Source organism: Ylistrum balloti, unplaced genomic scaffold (assembly GCF_031769215.1).
Source record: "Ylistrum balloti isolate Yb309-2 unplaced genomic scaffold, AGI_CSIRO_Ybal_v1 Utg369626, whole genome shotgun sequence".
Classification (NCBI taxonomy): Eukaryota; Metazoa; Mollusca; class Bivalvia; order Pectinida; family Pectinidae; genus Ylistrum; species Ylistrum balloti.
The window spans coordinates 41,495-62,361 of NW_026781894.1; the positions used below are offsets into that span (position 1 = coordinate 41,495).

A 20,867-nucleotide genomic window follows, 5' to 3' on the forward strand; every position below is an offset into this window, starting at 1 on the left:
ATATATGTACTGCCTTTAAAACACATATGTCCATGATTTTTTTTAACACATAGGTGCGAGAAGGCTTGAATCAAGTTGCAGCTGGACCTTACTAATTTCATTGACAATGAGGCTATTCCATATATTACAACTGATGATGATTAGATGTTCTTTGCAGTCTCTCTTTAGAATGGACCCTTGTACATTTTTAACCAATGTAAAATTGTATATGTATTTTTATGTGTTCATGTAATGATGTTGTGATCTTCCAAGAAATATTTGTATCTGTATGATAAATGGGTAATAAGGTTTAAAATAAGTATTGAAATCTGTATATATAAAAATGTTTGTTTTGTTGAACTAATGTGCAAATATCGTCTTTCTAATATATATATATATGTGTATATATAGTGGGTACCACAAAAATATTATTATGGATGATGGACAATTATGGGGTCAAAAAAAGTCATTTTCAAATTGTCTTTCCTAGCAAATGTAAGCAACATATTCTGCATTTTGCACGAGATTTCCAAGGTTGTTACAAAGCTTTTGGCTGCAACCATTCACAAGGTAATTTATTTTTATCAGAGGTTTAAACACAAACATTTAACATTTACGCCTTCATTTGAACTTTGCATCACAAAATGAAGAGTCAACCACAACATATACCTTATCTACCAAATATTTCAAATCTGCTGAATTTTTTTTTAAGTGATGGCTCCATTGCAAGAAATTAAAAGATTTACCAAATCTATTAATATCAATTAATTAATTCAAACCTTTAGATTGATTTTCTTTATGTACTTTAATTCATATTTGGTCATTTAACTGATTGAAAAATGTCCATTTCAATTCTATTTCATGAAAATAATTCAATAATAACGTCATAAATGCTGTTAAATTCATAAGAACAAAAGTTTACAATTATCTTGGGATGCTTTGTTTTCTTTATTCCAGTCTCACAATATATTGGAATCATTTAATAATATTTTTAATTTATCCTACCAGTAAATCATATTATATTATATTGCGTAGTTATTTGATGATAAGCAGGACTACAAATTCACCAATATCGATGTCAGAAAATATCTATATACCCTTAATGAATGTTGTTAACACATCTGAAGAAATTGCACACAAATAGCCAGAAACTGTAAAGCACAATTCTTTAAAACAATATTAATGCTACAATCAATGATTTGACCTTGAATAAGAAAAAATACATTTGTATTAATGCTTTTCTCTCTGAAGAGTTCCAAAACCTTGACAAACTGAAAGGGAAGTTCCCTAGGTATCGGAACAGTATTCAGAGGAACAAGGTTCCATTTTGTGGTAAAATCTACTTTGTTCCTCTGTTCACAGATACCAGGGGAACGTCACTTTCATTTTGTCAAGGTTTTAGAACTCTGTACACTAGGTAATGAAATATATTTAACATGAAATAAAACAAATTCTAAATGTCTTCTTTGCCTTTGTACTTACATATGATTTTATCTGATATCTATTGAATTGAAATCCTGCTCGAAATGAAAGGTAGATGCCAGCCCTTGTCAATCTTGAAAATCATTGTTTTCAAATAACATCTACTTAATCTGAACCATGGCTGGCATTTGAAGTTGTCTTCACATTTTGGTGCACTAAATATTTCCTCAGTTCAATAGCAAGGTAAAAATCTGATACAACAGAAATAAACTGAGAATATTAATCAGTCAGCTGTGTTTGTTATCTGAACTTATACCTTGTTTAGTCTACAATGATAAATATGGCAGATGTATGAAAATGGCTTCTACCAGAAAAAAGGATAAACAACTGACGAGTGACAGAAACTCATTACAGTATTACCAATGATATTGAGGCTGACAACACTTTGTCTTCAGATAACAACGACAATGACAAACCTTAAAGACAACAAAAATTACAGATTCCTTCATTCTGAAAAATATAATTTTACATCAACATGAAACAAGTTCTAAATTTACAGATTTTTATTTGAAGTGAAGAAATGAAATCATACAGTTTTTGGTAAAATCTTGATCAATTGTTGTCTTATTTATACAAAGTATCATATATTTGTACTAGGAATTTAAATGTAGATAAAACAGCCAACAAAATTCTATCCAGCTGGTCTCTGGTTGTATTGAAAACATTACTTTGTGGTATTTTTTCATTCCACAAAGATTTCAATATAACTGGTACTGACTGTATCAAAGTCATCTGGATAATGGACTTAAAAATATTGAAGTTGGTGCCATGATACACCCAATGACCTGGTTTCACTTTTTAACAATCTGTGCAAAAGACTTTCAAAGCCTGAAATTTTACAATTAAAAGTTAGATAGTTTTAACACATAAACAAAGAGGTCCAGGGTGCCCCCTGCCCCCCTGCCCCCCTCCCCCATCCGAAATAACAGAACATCTATATACATGTACATAACACCTACTCATACTAAAACAATTGCCATAGTTTAACTCAATTGCATAAACAAACATGAGCATAAAAACACATTAACAAATATATCAGTCAATAAAAAATATATAAAGAATCCAACAATAGCACATTAGTGGTATAAAAAGAGTATTTCAAATACAATGCACTTTTCCTGCCAAAACACATCAAAGTAAACGGCACACATTTAAACAAAAAAACAATTTTTTCACATGGAGGAGGATTTATACCTGGAATATGAACAGCAAAATTGTTTGCTTTATTTACTAGTATCATACCATATTACTAGTAATGTTTCGATAAATGGACTTATATTGATTGGTTATACCAATTAACTTGTTGACTGACTACAATCTATCTTGATCGGTCCCTATACTAGTGTTGTAAAAAGTGACATTCACATTTCTCTACCTGCAGCAGGAAAAAATTTTATATCCCGATCCTGTCAACAAAAATTATGAAGTGATCAACCGTCTTGTTAAACAAGACTAGTCAACATCAGCACTTAAGCACTTAAATATTATTTTTCCAATGCATCTTCATCAAATCTACTGAAAATGGCATTGTCCATTCTTTATGACCTTCCCAGCAAGAAAGCATGAACTACATCACACTCCATCTTCTAAATTCCTCATTATTTCTGTATGATGTTATCAATTTATCATTGCAAAAATGGAGATGTAGGTCTTCCCATAATTAATTATTAGTCAATCATCGACTGGTCCAAATGGCCTGATAATCATTCATAAAAATTACAACCAATTGCCAACACTTTGTATAACCTGGTAATAACCACACCTATATCTATTGCCATTCAATAGAATTAAAAACAACAGTGATTTAAGTCATAGTTTGTGTGTTTATCACATGGGCCTATTACAAGATAAATATGGCCAGATAATTAAGAAAATAGACTTTAAGCCTCTCAACCATGTGAAGGTGAATCAGACATTTTTATGTAAACACTTATAGCTAAATTAAAAACTAACTAGAGGTCATTGGTAACTTGTTGGAAATTTTGAACCAATCAGAAAGCTAGGATTAGTAGTAACATCTACTTCTAGGCTATGACAAAATGCTGAAAGCCTAACTCTGCTATGTTTAGCTTGAAACACTCTGCTTGTTACATTTTTCAAGTAAAGAATGTAAAGAACTATGATTTCGTAAACAGAGGAACAGCAATGTAATTTTCAAAGTTCAATAATTGGATACATCAACTCTCCTTTGGCAAACAAATTATTTAACAAAAAGTAAATTCCATATTGTTATGACACAAATGCAGGATTCTATTTATCTGACATTCAGATTCAAGAGAGTAAGGAAAAATGTTCAAACTAGTTTCCAAAAAGAAAAAAAATTGTTTTAAACAGTATGCTTTTCCAAGACAAGTGTAGGAAAAGTCAGTAGTAATTGTTATGCATCAAAAGATACATACCACTGAATGTGTAAATATATTATGAACCAGTATTGGCCGGTAATGAAATAAAATTACAATGTTTGTCTCAAGATATGGGTTACGCCAAAAGTTAATGGGAGGGGTGGGCAGGAAGGATTTCTTATTTATAATAGCATTGAGATGGTATCTAAAAATGACATTTAAATCCTGTGTAATGTGTCCAGTATATACTGTACAATGTGAAGTGTTCAGAATACACTCTATAATGAATGCATCGAAGAAAAATAACTATGGATGGTGGGATTATCAAAATAGTCCTTCTATACTTCCTCATTATCACTAGAACAGACCTAATAATATTGTGGATTAAACACAATTTGCTTCAAGATAAATCCTGTATTGATAAAACTGGACTGTTTCTATTTATTAAAAGTTAGGTGTTACTTAAGTACGTCAAAATCTGCGTATAATCTGTATAATTATCAGTTTTAACTGTTACATTAACATGTTCTCATTTAAATGAATAAACTTTATATATAATTGCTCAAAGTTTAAAGTAGAAGTCATTTGGTAACAGATGTATATGACACTGCTGACCAATAACTAGAGACTAAATATTTACTTATTTTATCAGAGCAGATATTGCAAATTACCCAATTCAACCACCTGGGAAAAGAAGTAATGTATTGGTGTCTGGAATGTGTCCTTCACAAAATTACAAAAGAAGTATTGTCCTCAGGGGGAGGTTTTATATCACAGTCTGCTTGTTTTTACACAACATTGTAGGATCTCAATTCTTCCACTTCACAGTCTGAAACAAATCCCAAGAGAAATCGTCACAATGGCAAAACAAGCATGTAACCAAGTTAAACTCCGTGAGGTCATTGCATTACAAACATTCGTTCGTATCAAACATAAAATTGCCAACATCTATGACAAGAACATGTAAGCCTAACAAGTCAGTATAATGTTCATATTTTTGTGTTGAATTTTTTTTTCATATACCTGGTAATCAAAGTCTGAAGTATATGCATACAATAACCTCGATTAATTTTTTGTCACGCTGAAAAAACAGAGTTGACATGGAGATATTCAAAAGAAAAGTGACTTTGTTCTACATCAACAGTATAACAAACTTACAAGTGAAAAGGGAACACAGTGGATGTACAGAAAGCAGTATTTATCATTCAAAATCAAGTCACAAAAATCTGTAAACACTTACTGAGCTCTTCAATGCATCCTGTGCATAGTAAGCCTCTCTGGAATGTGGAGTCATCTTCTTTGCATATTCTGTCAGTTCAGCTCTATCTTTCATTGCAACATATGTCTGGGAGAAAAAAATTAACACATAAATGCAGTAAATTTTGTTAATAAATTATGTGGAGGCACAGTGCCTTATTTGCATTTTTTATAAAAAAAACTTCATAAATCCCATGACTTTCTCTTAATTTTGCAGATCATGTCTATTAAATCAGACCTTTTCCATTAAACATGCTACAGGTCTACATGAATATAAGAATATTTTGTTTGGAAATCAAAAAAATTTCCTGATACATAATAAATATCATGAGCTGTATTTACATCAACAACTATATCATGGCACTTCATCTTTTTGGCAAGAGCGATTCTCCTCTCTGTATTATCAACCATTCTGAGGTATTTGGAAAGTATCTGAAAGTATACAGAAACACAAGCAGGTTCAGTCAAATAGCAAAATTTTAAACAGTTAAAATTTAACAGTCTGGTTGATAACAATGAAATATTCTCTAAAAAACGTTAATTGATTATATTTTGTAAATCTTGATATTTTCCCAAAACCATTTATTAAATACACAAAATGAAACGTTTTTATTCTCAGAAAGAAATATATTCAGAATTAGACAAAGTTTTGTTCTATGTTACGTTAGAGGTTCATGCATGTTAAGATGGAAAGTTAATCTATATTATCTATATTAAACTGGAATGAATTCTGTTACTTATGCTGATTTTAATCTTTCTATTTAACCATGGTATTTTATACTTTGTATTTTATATCTATTCCATTAATTTATGACGTTAGTAAGGGATTGTTTTATACTTGAAAATTGTTTTGATAAAAATGAAGGAAACTTACATCTAATGGAGCACTGGTCTTGTATAGTACTTCACAAACTCGATCAAATCCTATTGCTGCTTTTGACTTTGTACCTCCAAACCATCCCTGTTCAAAGAATAGTCACATAGTCAAAGGGGTTATGTATCAATACAGCATTACACATCATATATATCGACAGTTATAGAACAGTTATTAAAGGAATCACAAATCACGAATACCATGGAGACTCAACGTCATGATTTTGTAGTTTATCATTGCTGGTTTGAATGTTTCAGCTGGCTAGGCAAGCCATCATCAGAGCCTGACCTAGCTAGCATGTAAACCAGCAATAAACTGCAGAATCCTGATGTTAAGTCTCCATCCTCTCTATCTTTTGTAAAGGTCACTAAAGTTATGAACAATTAACTTGCTTTTTTTGTGCTCATTGTAAATTACTTTTTGATACACTCTTTCCTCTTATTACCTTAATTCATAAACAATTACACTTTATTTACCTTTGTCATAAATAGCTCCTCTATTCCTGTCCATTGTTTCAGTCTGGATCTGGCACTCAGGGCAATCCACATAAACTGCTTATCTGTCAACTATCCAAAATAAAATTCATTTACTAAAGAAAATGGAATTTAACATAAACTTGAAACTGAATTTGACATGAAATTGAGCATGTACAAAAGGACAAGAGATAAAATACCATTGTAGTGTGTTTGCAGATAGATATGTTAATCGCAAACCAGAACTGCTATTTTTTTTTTTTTTTTTTTTTTTGACAAAGTTAGACATCTCCAGTTAATTGAAAAATAGAAAGAATATTCTATACATTTTCTTAATTATATAAAAGGCAATATAGAGATACCAGAATAACACATCTCCATATTTTTTTATCACTTTACCTTATAATCTCTTTTTATAGCAGCTGGGCTAGCCAGGGAATTCTGAAACATTCAACGTACAAACACCACCGTCAATATTTCTCACTGCAGTTTCATTCTTGCAAGCTGACATTGTATCAACAGAAAAGAGGACTGGTTTGGCCCATTTTTTTATAGAACATATTCAAAACCTTTTCCTACATTTTTATATGATTTCAAAAATAATTGAGTATTAAACTTCCTAATGTCCATGAGTTAATTAAACCTGCAACAATACATTAATTATATAACAATACATTATCTATATAACAATACATTATTTTTATATAAAAATACATTATTTATATATTCAACTATATATATCCACCTCTGAAAGTCCTGCATGGTAGAAACAACAGTAGTAAAGTGTGGTGATCACAGACATATTGATGATGGAAGACTTCCGTGGATAGGTCTTGAATATTTGCACCTTTCCTTCTTGCTCATCTTTGGCATCAGCATCCTAAAAGAGTGACAACAAGGGGAGATAATCTAACATTGTTGGACAGATCAAAAGGGCACAGAAAAAAACCGACACAAATGAAATAAACCATCATTCTTTTAAATGCATTTCCAAAATAGCAATTCTTTAGTTCTGATGGACAATGTGTCAATTACAATAAATTCAGTATGAAGTACTTTATCCATGTGTAATGTTTGATATATCATAATAAATTTTGAATTAATTGAAATATGCATATAATAAACAGATTACAATCTTTACACACACAAATGTACATAATTGTACACAGAAGCCCATAATGTCCCAGCAATCTGTTCATCAAGCAAGCTAATCAAGACAAGAGTGCCTCGAAACTGTATGTGTCACCTGTATAAAATGTCACGGTCACCCAGAAATTGAACTGGATGTGCAACATTCAACCATAAAGTTGTAATACCAAATTTGATTTCTATCACTCGAAGCATAAAGGGAAAACTGTGCAAAACAATATTCTTGAGAAATTTTCCAAGTCAAAGGGACATATCACTGCTAAGAAAGCCCTGAATCGAACCTTATCTGTAATGTTCAACCATGAAGCCATATACCAAATTTTGTTTCAATATCTTAAAGGATAATCCAAAAAAGTCCAGAAAACAATATTCCCAGAGAATTTTCTAAGTTCATGGGAGCATTACTCTGCCAAGAATGGTCACAGACAGCTGAAAATCAAACTTAATCTGTACCCTTCCAACAAGAAGCCATATAGTAAATTTCATTTTGATAACTCAAAGCATAACCAAAGAAAGTCCAGAAAAGCGTGACGACGGACAAAGTGATCCCTAAGTGTCCGCCAGCTCTGCAGACCACACAAAAACTGTTCATCAAGCAAGAAAATCAAGGAATCTGTTCATCAAGAAAGCTATTCAAGAAATTTGTTCATCAAGCAAGCTAATCAACATCCATTTAAGCTGCCACTCAATATGTAAAACTGCTTTATAATAGAAGACTCTTCTATTGATATAAATAGGATGATGTATAGTGTTGATCTGATAAAATGATGAAGAAAAGAAAGCAGACTGACGTAAGTCATACCTCTATTGGTCGTTGTCGCTCCAACAGGGAGATATGTTCCTCCAACATAGATGTGTTGTGAGACAGTCCCTGCTCTGTCAAAAAGTGTGCTCTGTGTGACAAGAAAGAAAAAACAACACAATTACATAACTAGAGAATGTATGTAATGTGTATATATATATATATATATGTATATCAGGCTTGATGGAAATAGAATTAAATAGAAAATTTCCAGTATAAATTGAGCTAGATGACAAGTTCAACCAAAACAACAAACAGACAGAAAAAATACTTAAAGCCTTTTTAGCAGTAAAGTGAGGGCATACATAAAAGCTGAACGCAATAGATCAATGCAAAAGGGTTAACCCTTTCAAGTTACCAAGCTATCTTTGTGATAATCCAGCAATAATTCTCAGTACTCATAAGAATCTAGTGCAATGTTATTGTAAAACAGTTAAACAAGTTTGGTTAAGTAAAGTCTGCTTGGTTTTAAATTTGGCAGAAATAAATAAACAGTACATGTAGTTCAAACAAAGAACATTTTAAGATAAAATGCTCACCTGTGACAGGTTTTTAAATTCTTTATCTTAACACCAGGGTCACTTGTGTTTATGGCTTGTTTGTATTTAAACATCTGAAAGTGTGATCACATAAATCAAGTGAGATACAGATGGAAGTTGTGATCAGTGAGTGGTAAGTCTGCTTTTCCAGAAGACAGCAATACCAGTCGCTGAGTTCATGAGTGGTCAGTCTACCTTTACAGAGACAATAATACCAGTCACTGAGTTCATGGGTGGTCAGTCTAGCTTTACAGAGACAATAATACCAGTCGCTGAGTTCATGAGTGGTAAGTCTACTTTTCCAGATGACAACAATACCAGTCACTGAGTTCATGAGTGGTCAGTCTACCTTTACATAGACAATAATACCAGTCACTGAGTTCATGAGTGGTCAGTCTACCTTTACAGAGACAATAATACCAGTCACTGAATTCATGAGTGGTCAGTCTACCTTTACATAGACAATAATACCAATCAGTGAATTCATGAGCTGTCAGTCTACCTTTACATAGACAATAATATCAGTCAGTGAATTCATGAGTGGTCAGTCTATCTTTACAGAGACAATAATACCAGTCACTGAGTTCATGAGTGGTCAGTCTACCTTTACAGAGACAATAATACCAGTCACTGAGTTCATGAGTGGTCAGTCTACCTTAACAGAGACAATAATACCAGTCACTGAGTTCATGAGTGGTCAGTCTACCTTTACCTAGACAATAATACCAGTCACTGAGTTCATGAGCGGTCAGTCTAGCTTTACATAGACAATAATACCAGTCACTGAGTTCATGAGCGGTCAGTCTACCTTTACATAGACAATAATACCAGTCACTAAGTTCATGAGTGGTCAGTCTACCTTTACATAGACAATAATACCAGTCACTGAGTTCATGAGTGGTCTGTCAACCTTTACATAGACAATAATACCAGTCACTGAGTTCATGAGTGGTCAGTCTACCTTTACATAGACAATAATACCAGTCACTGAGTTCATGAGTGGTCTGTCTACCTTTACAGAGACAATAATACCAGTCGGTATACAATAATTACAGTACATGCAGTGGTCACTGAGTTCATGAGTGACCAGCTTACCTTAATAGCATATTACATTACAGGCAGTGATCACTGAGTTCATGAGTGACCAGCTTACCTTAATAGCACATTACAGTACAGGCAGTGGTCAATGAGTTCATGAGTGACCAGCTTACTTTAATAGCACATTACAGTACAGGCAGTGGTCACTGAGTTCATGAGTGACCAGCTTACTTTAATAGCACATTACAGTACAGGCAGTGGTCACTGAGTTCATGAGTGACCAGCTTACCTTAATAGCACATTACAGTACAGGCAGTGGTCAATGAGTTCATGAGTGACCAGCTTACTTTAATAGCACATTACAGTACAGGCAGTGGTCACTGAGTTCATGAGTGACCAGCTTACCTTAATAGCAGATTACAGTACAGGCAGTGGTCAGTGAGTTCATGAGTGACCAGCTTACCTTAATAGCAGATTACAGTACAGGCAGTTGTCACAGTCTTATATGATAAAAGATATACTATGCATGTAAATATCTATTATTAACACTTTAACTAACTTAATCAAATCCAACACTGTTACTAAAATATGTTTCCAGTTTGAAATATTTTCCTTCTAGTTCAAACATTTTACAAATAGGAAGTTTCTTACATATCTAACACCAACAACTGTACTTACTGCAGCTTCTTCACTCCTACCCAGAAATCTGTAAACCAGATGTATATCTTAAATTTAATTCTGTTTTCAGCTGCATTTTGATACAGAAAGTATGCATATAAACAGAATTACTAAATTATCAAATTAATATATTGTTATCATAATGTTGGAAAACTATGTCATAAATAAATTTCATCCAAAAGAGACATTCATGTGAAAAGGGCCAGTGTTAATTTCATAATCTCCTATTATAAAACTATCAGCACTGGCTTGAAACTTAGTGTAAACTTGAAACATATATATACTATTTATCCTAATAAATTTGTGAGGATATATTCAGTTAACTACAGCATCATATCTAAGATGGCTTAAATGTAATATCATTTACCCGAGTAAATCTACAAGAGCCTCAAAGTCATAATGGTACTTGAGATAATTGATGTATTGGTTCACAGCAACGGGTCTCTTCTGTAGTTCCAGATTAAATATGGAAGGTTTGATGGTTCTTTGCAGGAACAGAACTATCTGTTAAAAAAAAGGAGGAATTTTTTTTTTACTCTCTGCTTTTAAAATTTTAGAAATATATCTTGCTTTATCGTGTCTGATTAAAATTGTAATTGTGCGGTCATAGAAGTGTAATTTAATTAAGGTTACCACCAGAATTTATCATAAAAAGCCAACTCTATACTAGTCAGTGTTTTTATCATATAATTTTCAAAAGTGAAAAGCGATATAATTTTTTTTCGAAACACAGAAGAAGCATAGTGATATCCGCATGAAAAAGTTTCAAGTTGTCATTTAAAACACAACATCTATATATTTTTATGTAATTACCTTATATACATCTGAATTAATTTCAAAACACATTTTATGACCTTTACACAAAGGTGTATGTGCAGTATATGTTGGTTGTTGGGTATTTTTAAGGTGTAAAATTTGGTCAAGGCTATAATTAGCCTAGCTTACTAGTAACAGCTGATCCTGGTGATGGCTGTAAATGCCAGTCATCCTACAGACTCATAGTGTCTAAAAATCACAGCAAATACCTGTTTAACTTTGATAATACATTCTATCTATAATCAATTTGTTATAAACACTGACTTTGTGTGGAAGCAAAAACAGTACATACATTTATGGTGGGATATTTTGAAATACTTACAGTGATAATGGCGTTCCCGTCATGTGTTTTAATAGCTCGATCAAGCAGTTCTAACTTTTCCTCCCTTGATCGATATACTTCCAAACTGAATGGCTGCAATATCCAAGAAATTATCAGTTGTAGACATCTTTCATATCTAATAAACAAGAAATCAGTCAGACGTGACTTCAGATTTCAGAGAAATGACACAAAATGTCAGAATTAACATTAGACAGTCTGAAATAAAGTAGCTGACAACCTGTCACTCTACATCTGAACAGCAAGAAATTCCTCGATTTCACATGAATAGTAATGGGATTGCCTACTTCACCAAGAATGTTTTCTAAAGGATTCCTCTTGCAACAACACTTATGCACTACCATTCAGGTTAAAAAATTTAACTACGATGTATCAGAATAGATACATCTAAAAGTCAAACATAGCAGAATAGAAAATGAAATTACCTCTCCTGTAATCATACATCTAACAGTGTCGTTCACAGACAGCTTGGTGGTACCAGATTCTTTCGCTCTCTGTAACACAAAATTTACCACAGCATGGAAGTTAACAACTTTTACATTGATGACCGTTATACAATAATTAGTTACTACATGTACATATTACCCCTAACACAATTTAAAGCACCCTGTAGGAAATCAAATGTTGAAACATTTGTGTGTAATTAAACCTCAGGACCATTTCAAGAGTAACAATTTTTGTGGTTACTATGTAACTTTACACATTTTTTTTCATTTTAAATCTCTTTTTACTTTCATGCTTTGTCTCCAGTATTTGAAAAACTATACATTTTATGTTGCAAAATATGATATAAAATTAGATAAACCAGATTTTCACATATTTTCAAATGGTCAATGTACGTTAATTCTTGGGGTCGAGAATCCAATAACTGACAGCAATTTCCATTACATTTCAGTTTTCAGGTGATTGTCTGTTTCTAAAATAACCCTGTCACTGTAATAATAGAACGTACCTCAAGTGATCGCTGTAGAAAGCGAATCTCTTCTGCCATCTTTGCTCTGTCATTGGAAGACTGGGCTTTGGGTGCACTGTTGGACACCACTGCCAATGAAAAACACAAATAAATTCAGTGATGACATTATGCTACAGTAAGTACAGCTGAGTAAAAAACAACCGAAGTGATACATGATGAATATGTTGAATCAAAGATACAACGTAAAATACACTGCTAAAATAATTAAAAAAAAAAAGAATTATGTAGATCTAAATCTTTTAAGAACTGGAACAATAGTGGCATGGTTTATCAATCATGAACTGTAATTATAATGAATTTCGAAATAAACAAAAAATACATCAAAATGATCTTCAGAGTACAAAATCTAAACAAGGCAATTTTAAAATAAAATCCTATCATTTTGAAAATCAATTTAAGGAATAAGATATAAACAGTCAAGTGCCTGATTATTAAAATGGCCCTACACCTACCCTCTTGCAGACTGATGTTGGAGGAGGAGCCAGAAAGACGTTCTGATGATTTGCTATAGGAACTGGTTACAGAGGCTGGCTGGATAGACACACTTGGGGTGATACCTTTACACAGAAAAATATGTTTATGATTCGTAGATTGACTACTTTCACTTTGTAATTTTCCATTTAATTATTTGTAAACTTTCATCTGTCAACTAACATGGGAATATATGCAGTATATCAATGATTGACTGGGACCTGAAAGTTAAATATGAAAAAGTTATTTATATGTGCAAATACATGAATACATGCTTAAATACAACATACATACATAAAACAAAAATCTATTTTCCCTGGACATAAAAGCTTCAGACATATCTTATTGCACAGCACTACTGTATTGATTGTATATATGTGAATAACACTGCTTCAAACATAAATGTGTACAACTTTATTCAAATTGAGTTATCAAATTAATTGTCAAATATCTTAGTTGATATGCAATTGGAAATACATGTATTCTGTATTTTAATTTCAGAAATGTAAAAGTCAAATTATTCTGCAATTGCTGAAATTCCAATTCAAATACAACTTTCATCATTTCAATTGAACGACATTTTCATGCATGCCTCGTCATTTACAATCATGAAAAACATTATAAAGCACCAGCTTACTCAAGTCCAAAAAACCTGAACAGAACAAATATGCATGCATTATGTATATATGTAATAATATGTTTTACATTGATTCAGTCAAACTTTATTTTTTTTATTTCAGAGCAATATCTTAAAAGAGATATGGAAGTGTTTGAAATGTCGAACAGGGCAGTTAGGTCCAAAGAAACTATAGACAATAATGATAGCTACAGAAATTCTGCATACTTTACAAGCATTTTTAATCTCACCACAGGGTTAAGTCTGGTTATTTACATAATCTGTATATACAGCAAGTAATGTATACAGTACATCCATATCATGTATCAAACAGCAATTGATTATTTTGTTAAGTGACTGTGTAACTCACAGTTATAATAAGTGCAATGGGGAGTAAAATTTGTATCGGACAAAGCACACCACAATTTCCCCCCAAAATACTGAAACAAATGTCCAAATTATTCCTTAGCATGACAACTTCCCTAAATTATTCCAAAAACCGACAGGATATCCAAAATTGTGCAACACTGAAAAGAATGTCCAAATAATGCCTGACAGACTGCTAAATCTATTCCAATAGCTCAAATTCTCTGTCCTGACAAAATGTTCAAATCAGCACAAAGTTTGACAATATGTCAAAACAACTGCAATGTCATACAGAATTTCTAGACTAGATAGCAGTTTAGACTTCACTCAAGCAAACAAACAGTTTCATACATCATGAAACACAATGTCAAAAAACTGCCATCATCTCATCTTTAGAAAGTGTCACAAAGCTGAGCTTGCTAGCATGTCTTCAATCACAGCTTGATAAATACTGACTCAACTCAAATCTCCGCTGCATAAACTAACCTCAATGTGTATAGTTTACTCATAAGGTGCATTTTAAATCACCTTAATGACAGCAGCATACATGTATATGAATTCCTTGACCATGTGAACATGAAGGCTTCACCATCATGATACAGATTATTGAAGCGTGACAACTACTTGTCCAGTAACTATTTTCTTAATATACTTACTAAATAAAAGAAAAAGGTAAGTAATGTGTTTGCCTATGAAATAACCATTACATCAAACATGATCCTGGGTTTGTTTTCAACTTACCATATGTGACACTTTGTGACCTTGAATGGGTCTGAGTCCGCAGTGTGGACATATTGGGAGACTGTGGAGGACCTAGTGTAGCAGGGGAACTCTTTTTTGTGGAGGTAATATCTGGTGCTGGCTTTGTTGGGCTTTGTTCTTTGAAGGCATTTCAAGGCAAAGGAAGGTGAAAGGTCACAATCAACATGCACATTTCAGCATTCTATTCATTACAACATATAGAAAACTAGGTGAAAATGCATTCTACTTATCTAGCACTTCTACCATCACTTACTACCATATAAAACAAATGCATCTGATATATACATGCTTTGAGAAGTAAAGTAAAACTGTGCTGTGGTTTTTTGAATATGCAAGTACAATGGACTAATTGTATATGCTGTCTAGCATACATGTAAAAAAAGAAAGGCAAATAATATGAATACATGATTATAGATAGAACTCTTTAATCAAGCCAACGATTTTCACCAATGCTCTCAAAAGTATTAGTCTTGCCATAAAAGGAGATTATTATCCATTATAAATATATAGGTGTAATATAAATGGTATACATAACAATTCAAAGAACATATTTTCATTTTTTTCTAAACATTCTGAAAATGAGCATGGTGCACTTTTCTTTACACTGAAAATGACTTCCTGGTAGGTACTTAAGGGAATGATGTGTGATGTGAGATATAAGGAGAGTTGAGTACAATGAGACAGTAGTCTTGTGCAAGTAATGCAGAACTTTTAAGTCTAAACAATTACAGGATCGTATAATTTTTTTCTTTTTTGTGACTTAATTATTTAAGTATTCATACTTCACTTTAGGATAATCATTTCATGAAATCAAAATCTTTCATATTTTAACTTGCCAAGAAAAATGAAAAATTTCATATTCTTTATTGTATATAGTGCAACATTTATCAAAAGAACATACTTGATGTGTTTGTTACCGCAACGTTGGAGCCATCCCAGTTAATAGTATCTGTTTCTTCATCAAAATCATTTGCTTTCAACAAAACTTTGGTCCTGGCCATTTGTTCAGCCTGCTCCACGCTGACCTACAGTGTAAAACATGACAATAAAACAGGTATTCCATCAAAGCCTCATCAACAACAGCTCACTTTGGTCAAAACAAAACTCAAATAAGGAATAAGAACATATAGAAATACAATTGTAGAAGGAAATTTTTGAAAAATATTGCATCTAAATTGTTTTACAATTCAGAACACCTCTTGTTTGGTTCTGGTTTTCAAAGTGGGGTTTGATACAGCAGTTAGAAATTATTTTTAAATTGTTCTCAAAACAAAAATATATTTACATCATCGTCGAACATGTTGCCTTTCTTTTTACTCTTCCCTGACCAATAGTCATCTTCATCATCATGTGACTCCTGTTGTCAGAAAAAAAAATGTATGCATTGAATATTTTAGCATCTTGTATTTTGCAATTAAAGATTATAATGATACTTTAAGTTAATACCTTAAACTATAATATATTTATGATTTTAACAGGATGTTCCATGGCTACCTGTTGATTACAGTAAACATTTCACAATTACCACTTCAGAATTTCAACAAGGTCACAACAGAATTTCAACATATGTGCAAAATATAATATTATCAGCATGAACCAATCTTTCAGGACTATAAATTGCTAACTTAACAATTACATCCAAGACGATATAAGTAATACATAAGTATCCATTAGTAATTTACACTGGATATTATTTTAGTTTAAGTAGATTTAGAAAATTCTTCATACTTTCCATCAAATCAAATGTTTTGTGAACCACTTGCTTTAGACAATATTCTAGATATATCCAGTTTCTTACTTACACTGTAATACAAGGAGCTGATTATTCTTATAAACAACAGGCCCATGGGCCTTAATGTTCATCTGACTACATAAACTTTCAGAAGGGAGAAAGGTTATTTTTCTACATTGATTCACATCTTATGAAGAAGCTGTTTTCCATGATGCAGATGGCAGTTTTGGTGAGGAGAAGGTAACTGTAACAAGTGTTACCTTTTTTTTGACAGTAAAGTTGGAGCTCAATCTAACTGGTTAAACCAAAAGTATGTGTTGCATAGGAAAACCATGATTGTACAATCATGTTTTAAAATGGCTTCCCTGGCTACAATAATGAACTTTTGACAAGGTCAAAAATAAAAACACTTTGTTGACCATCTTTTCTTTACATTCCCAGCAATGTTTAGCTCAATGGTACCAGTTGAACTGGAGAAGAATTTTAAATATGTTTTTCAAGATGGCAGCCATTGCAGCCATCTTTGACATTTCAGACATACCTGAAAAATAACAACACTTGGTCAGAACCATCTTTCCATCATTTCATGCAAGTTTTAGCTCAATCCCACTAATGGAACTTGAGAAGTTTGAAATGTCAAAAGTTTACACACGGCGCTCGGCAAACAGCACACGGTGGACGACAACGGACAAAACAGAAATGCTATAGGTCATCATGACCCTTCGGGTCTGATGATCAAATGGAAGATACTGCTAAATGGCTGATGGCCAGGCCAAGCTCAAACTATTCAGTTTGAAATACTCTCCTTATAATATAGGGGCTATGATAGCTCAGTCAGTAGAGTGTTGACCTGCACAAACTCGGGAGAAGTCTGAATGACATAGGTGTGTGCTTCAATGCTCCCTTGCTACAAATTGTGATGCTGATGTGGTTGTATCTCTAGAGAAGATACTTTATCCTAATTACTCTAGTTGACATGTGATGGGCCTATCAGTTAATTTTATATTTCTGCAGCACCATATTCGTGGTATGATTTTTAAAAAGACAAGAATTCCGTGGAAGTGAATGTTTCACCTGCCAAGTGAAGTATCTGGAAATAAATTTTATGGAACAACAGCAATAGATAGGGAACTAAGGTCATCATGAAAAAATGAATTTCCTATTTATTGTAACAGTGACCTTGACTTTTGAACTTTGGACCTGAAAAGCAATCTCAAGCAAGCACTTTTAGTAAAGAAATACTGTATGAAGTTTGAGGCTAATCGGACAAAGGGCACTGAAGTTATTGGAAAAAACTGAATTTTCTATTTATAGTAGAAGTGATCTTGATCTTTAGCTCCGGATCTAAAGGTAATCACAAGCAAGCACTTTTGGTAAGGAAGCACTGTTTGGAGTAAGAGGTTGATCGGCCAAAGTGAATTCAAGTTATCATGGAAAAATGACACCGCTGACGAAATAATACCTATACAAAACTTGTTCTTTATATTTTTTTTATACTTGGTGAGAAAACATACTGGAGCAAGATGATCAACTATTCACAAATATACTTCCTAAAGACTTTTGACTGACAGGGACTTTGTATTGCCCAGTTTGTAAATTTAAAGACCGAGATATTGATGTCATGTCAGCATTGAGGAATATGACCGTCATGATCAAAAGTTCACAGATAATTCAAATAAAATTTAAATGATGCTGATATAAAGTTTAAGAATGGCTGCATATCTTAATTCTGCATCTGTATTTGATATTTCAGGGATGTATTATAAAAATACAGATACGTCCCTTGATATTCAAGTAAATTCAATTACACTTTGATAGCAAACTTGTACAAAAGGAATCATTCAATTTTAATGTGAGTGGACATAAAGCAAACACACCAAACACTGCATACCACACTTTGTCTCACACGTCTGTTGTGTTAATTGATAAAATGACTTTCAAGTGTAGTTACCATACCTTTACCTTCTGGGAGTGTAAAAACTGTCAAGTCATAGTGGAACATAATTTAGACTTATTCACCTCATTGATGTTTGAGAGTGCCCGGAAAATCAAACATTTTACAAAACTGATTACAAAATTCATTCTACGGAATAGGTATACCGGAAAACAGTAAGAGTAATTTCTTTCATTTCTAGACATTGTATAATATCCTTTATTCAAGAAAGGTCTTCCTGCACAGTGTTGTATAAACCTGTTTGAGCAAGCATCTAAATCTTCTGCTGTAAAATACGCAATCATTTAAAATTTGACAGTATCAATATATTGGTATCAGTGAAACAACTACAACTAAATACATGATTTAGGCAGCTAATATATACAAGATATTGCAACATACAATGAATTTATGTGGATAAACACATTTATTGTTTGGGTGTAATCTAGTCACATATTTCGAAAAGGTCTGTGAATTCAAACTTCTCTGCTTCCGTCTGTCAGTGTACGTACCTTCCTGAAAGCTGCCATTTTGAACAAATAAAGAGCTGACGGAAGGGAGGTTACTCGAACAATGCCGTTGTACCCGTTACTGTCTTAGATATCTATGGTTTTCCTTTTTTTGATCTTATCAGGCGCGGATCTAGGAATTCAGATTAGAAGGGACGCACATATTTAAGATGAAAACCCACCCTTTTGTAGAGAGTGCTAGATTGACCTTTCTTTAATTAGAATTTATCTTTGTTTTCAATTATATCTATTATTTGTCATATGTTATATCCAATATATCTACCTTTAATGGAGCCATTTTGGTCGGAACTAATTATGTTTGGAAGAATGGATTTTAATCTTTCTCATAAGCACCTTGCTAGAATTTTATGGTTAATGTTAAGAAGTGTGATTGGGCGCCAGTTTATTTTTTTAATTTAGGGGATCACTTTTTTTATAAAGTAGGGAAAGGGTACTCTGTTTTTGAGGTGTTGTTAATTCTTTTTTCCTATAACTTTCATTGAAGCAAGTTACTAAAATTTCCTTTAGGTGAGGCCAGAAAAGCCTTGTAGAATGCTGCTGTTATACCGTCATTGCCTGGTGATTTATTGAGTTTCATATTTTTTTATTGCCTCTTCAACTTCATCTGAAGTTATAGCCCTGTCACAGGATAGCCTTTCTTGCTGTTTTAACCCTTTTTCAAATTCTGTCTTTTCAATATAGTTCAAAATGTCTGCAGGGTCCGTGTTCTTTTTCTTTCAAAGATTTTCATAAAACTGCCTTAGTCTATTTAAAATGTCTTTTGGTCAGCATAACTTCATCTTCACTGTTAATTTTTGTTATTAATTTTTGTCTTTGTCTTTCTTTTCAAGAGTAAGAAAATACTTAAGTGTATTTTTCGCCTTTTTCCAACCAATTAAATTATTTATCCGATTTGCGCACCAATTCTATTCTTGCATTCTTCATTGTTTAGTAGGCTCTTGTTAAATTTCCAATATCCTGGGCCTCTAGCAGGATTAATGAAACAGCAAGATGGTCACTTGATTTTATTATAGCAGGACGGATATCTGTTTTAATCAATTTCGGAGTTTCCCTTGATATCAAAAAGTAGTCAGTTTTATTTGCTTCTTGTTTGTTATTTTTTCTTCTCCAAGTAAACTGTTCTTGTGTAGAATTTTTTAATCTCCACATGTCAAATAATTTAAGTTCTCTTTTTAATATAGTAAGGCCATTATCACATTTCTGTATTCTATTCACTGATTTTCTGTCAATTTTACCTTGTATGTCATTCCAGTCCCCTCCAATTATTATCATGCCCTGTTTAAACTTTTCTATTTTGTTTTTAATTTTTTTGAAAAATCTGTTTCTTTGCTGTTTTTCATTTGGGGCATATATGTTGATAATTGTAAATATTGTTTTCATGTATTTGTAAATTTACCATAATACATCTACCATTTTCATCAGACCATGTATTTATTATCTCATGATTCAAGCTATTTTTTAGTAATATAGATACTCCTCTGCTCTGACTGGTACCGAAATTATGTATCATATCTCCTCGCCATTCAGCATTGATATAATTTATGTCTGTTTTTATGAAATGTGTCTCTTGTATATATATATATGATATTGGCTTTTTTTTCCTTAGCCCATGCATAAAATCTGTTTCTTTTTTGTATTTCTCTGAGACCTTGTGTGTTTAGCGTTATACAGTGCAATTTGTATTTCATTTTGAATGTTTTGAAAATATTGTCTGT

At 32.6% G+C, this 20,867-nt stretch overlaps 1 protein-coding gene across 1 annotated transcript in view; it reads right to left on the minus strand.

Annotated features, from left to right (window-relative positions):
• Positions 1 to 19,152, minus strand: part of LOC132551193 (adenylate kinase 7-like) — a 33,294-nt gene extending 14,142 nt beyond the window's left edge. The window contains exons 1-17 of the mRNA XM_060215304.1: positions 19,135 to 19,152; positions 16,243 to 16,314; positions 15,859 to 15,982; positions 13,195 to 13,299; positions 12,722 to 12,810; positions 12,195 to 12,263; positions 11,752 to 11,844; positions 10,981 to 11,117; positions 10,614 to 10,641; positions 8,898 to 8,971; positions 8,359 to 8,449; positions 7,153 to 7,287; positions 6,807 to 6,848; positions 6,411 to 6,500; positions 5,935 to 6,021; positions 5,403 to 5,492; positions 5,044 to 5,148 (exon numbers count right to left, since the gene is read on the minus strand). Coding sequence (XP_060071287.1) covers positions 5,044 to 5,148; positions 5,403 to 5,492; positions 5,935 to 6,021; positions 6,411 to 6,500; positions 6,807 to 6,848; positions 7,153 to 7,287; positions 8,359 to 8,449; positions 8,898 to 8,971; positions 10,614 to 10,641; positions 10,981 to 11,117; positions 11,752 to 11,844; positions 12,195 to 12,263; positions 12,722 to 12,810; positions 13,195 to 13,299; positions 15,859 to 15,982; positions 16,243 to 16,314; positions 19,135 to 19,152 — 1,449 coding nt within the window. The remainder of the gene's footprint in view (positions 1 to 5,043; positions 5,149 to 5,402; positions 5,493 to 5,934; positions 6,022 to 6,410; positions 6,501 to 6,806; positions 6,849 to 7,152; positions 7,288 to 8,358; positions 8,450 to 8,897; positions 8,972 to 10,613; positions 10,642 to 10,980; positions 11,118 to 11,751; positions 11,845 to 12,194; positions 12,264 to 12,721; positions 12,811 to 13,194; positions 13,300 to 15,858; positions 15,983 to 16,242; positions 16,315 to 19,134) is intronic.
• Between the last annotated feature and the right edge of the window lie 1,715 nt (positions 19,153 to 20,867).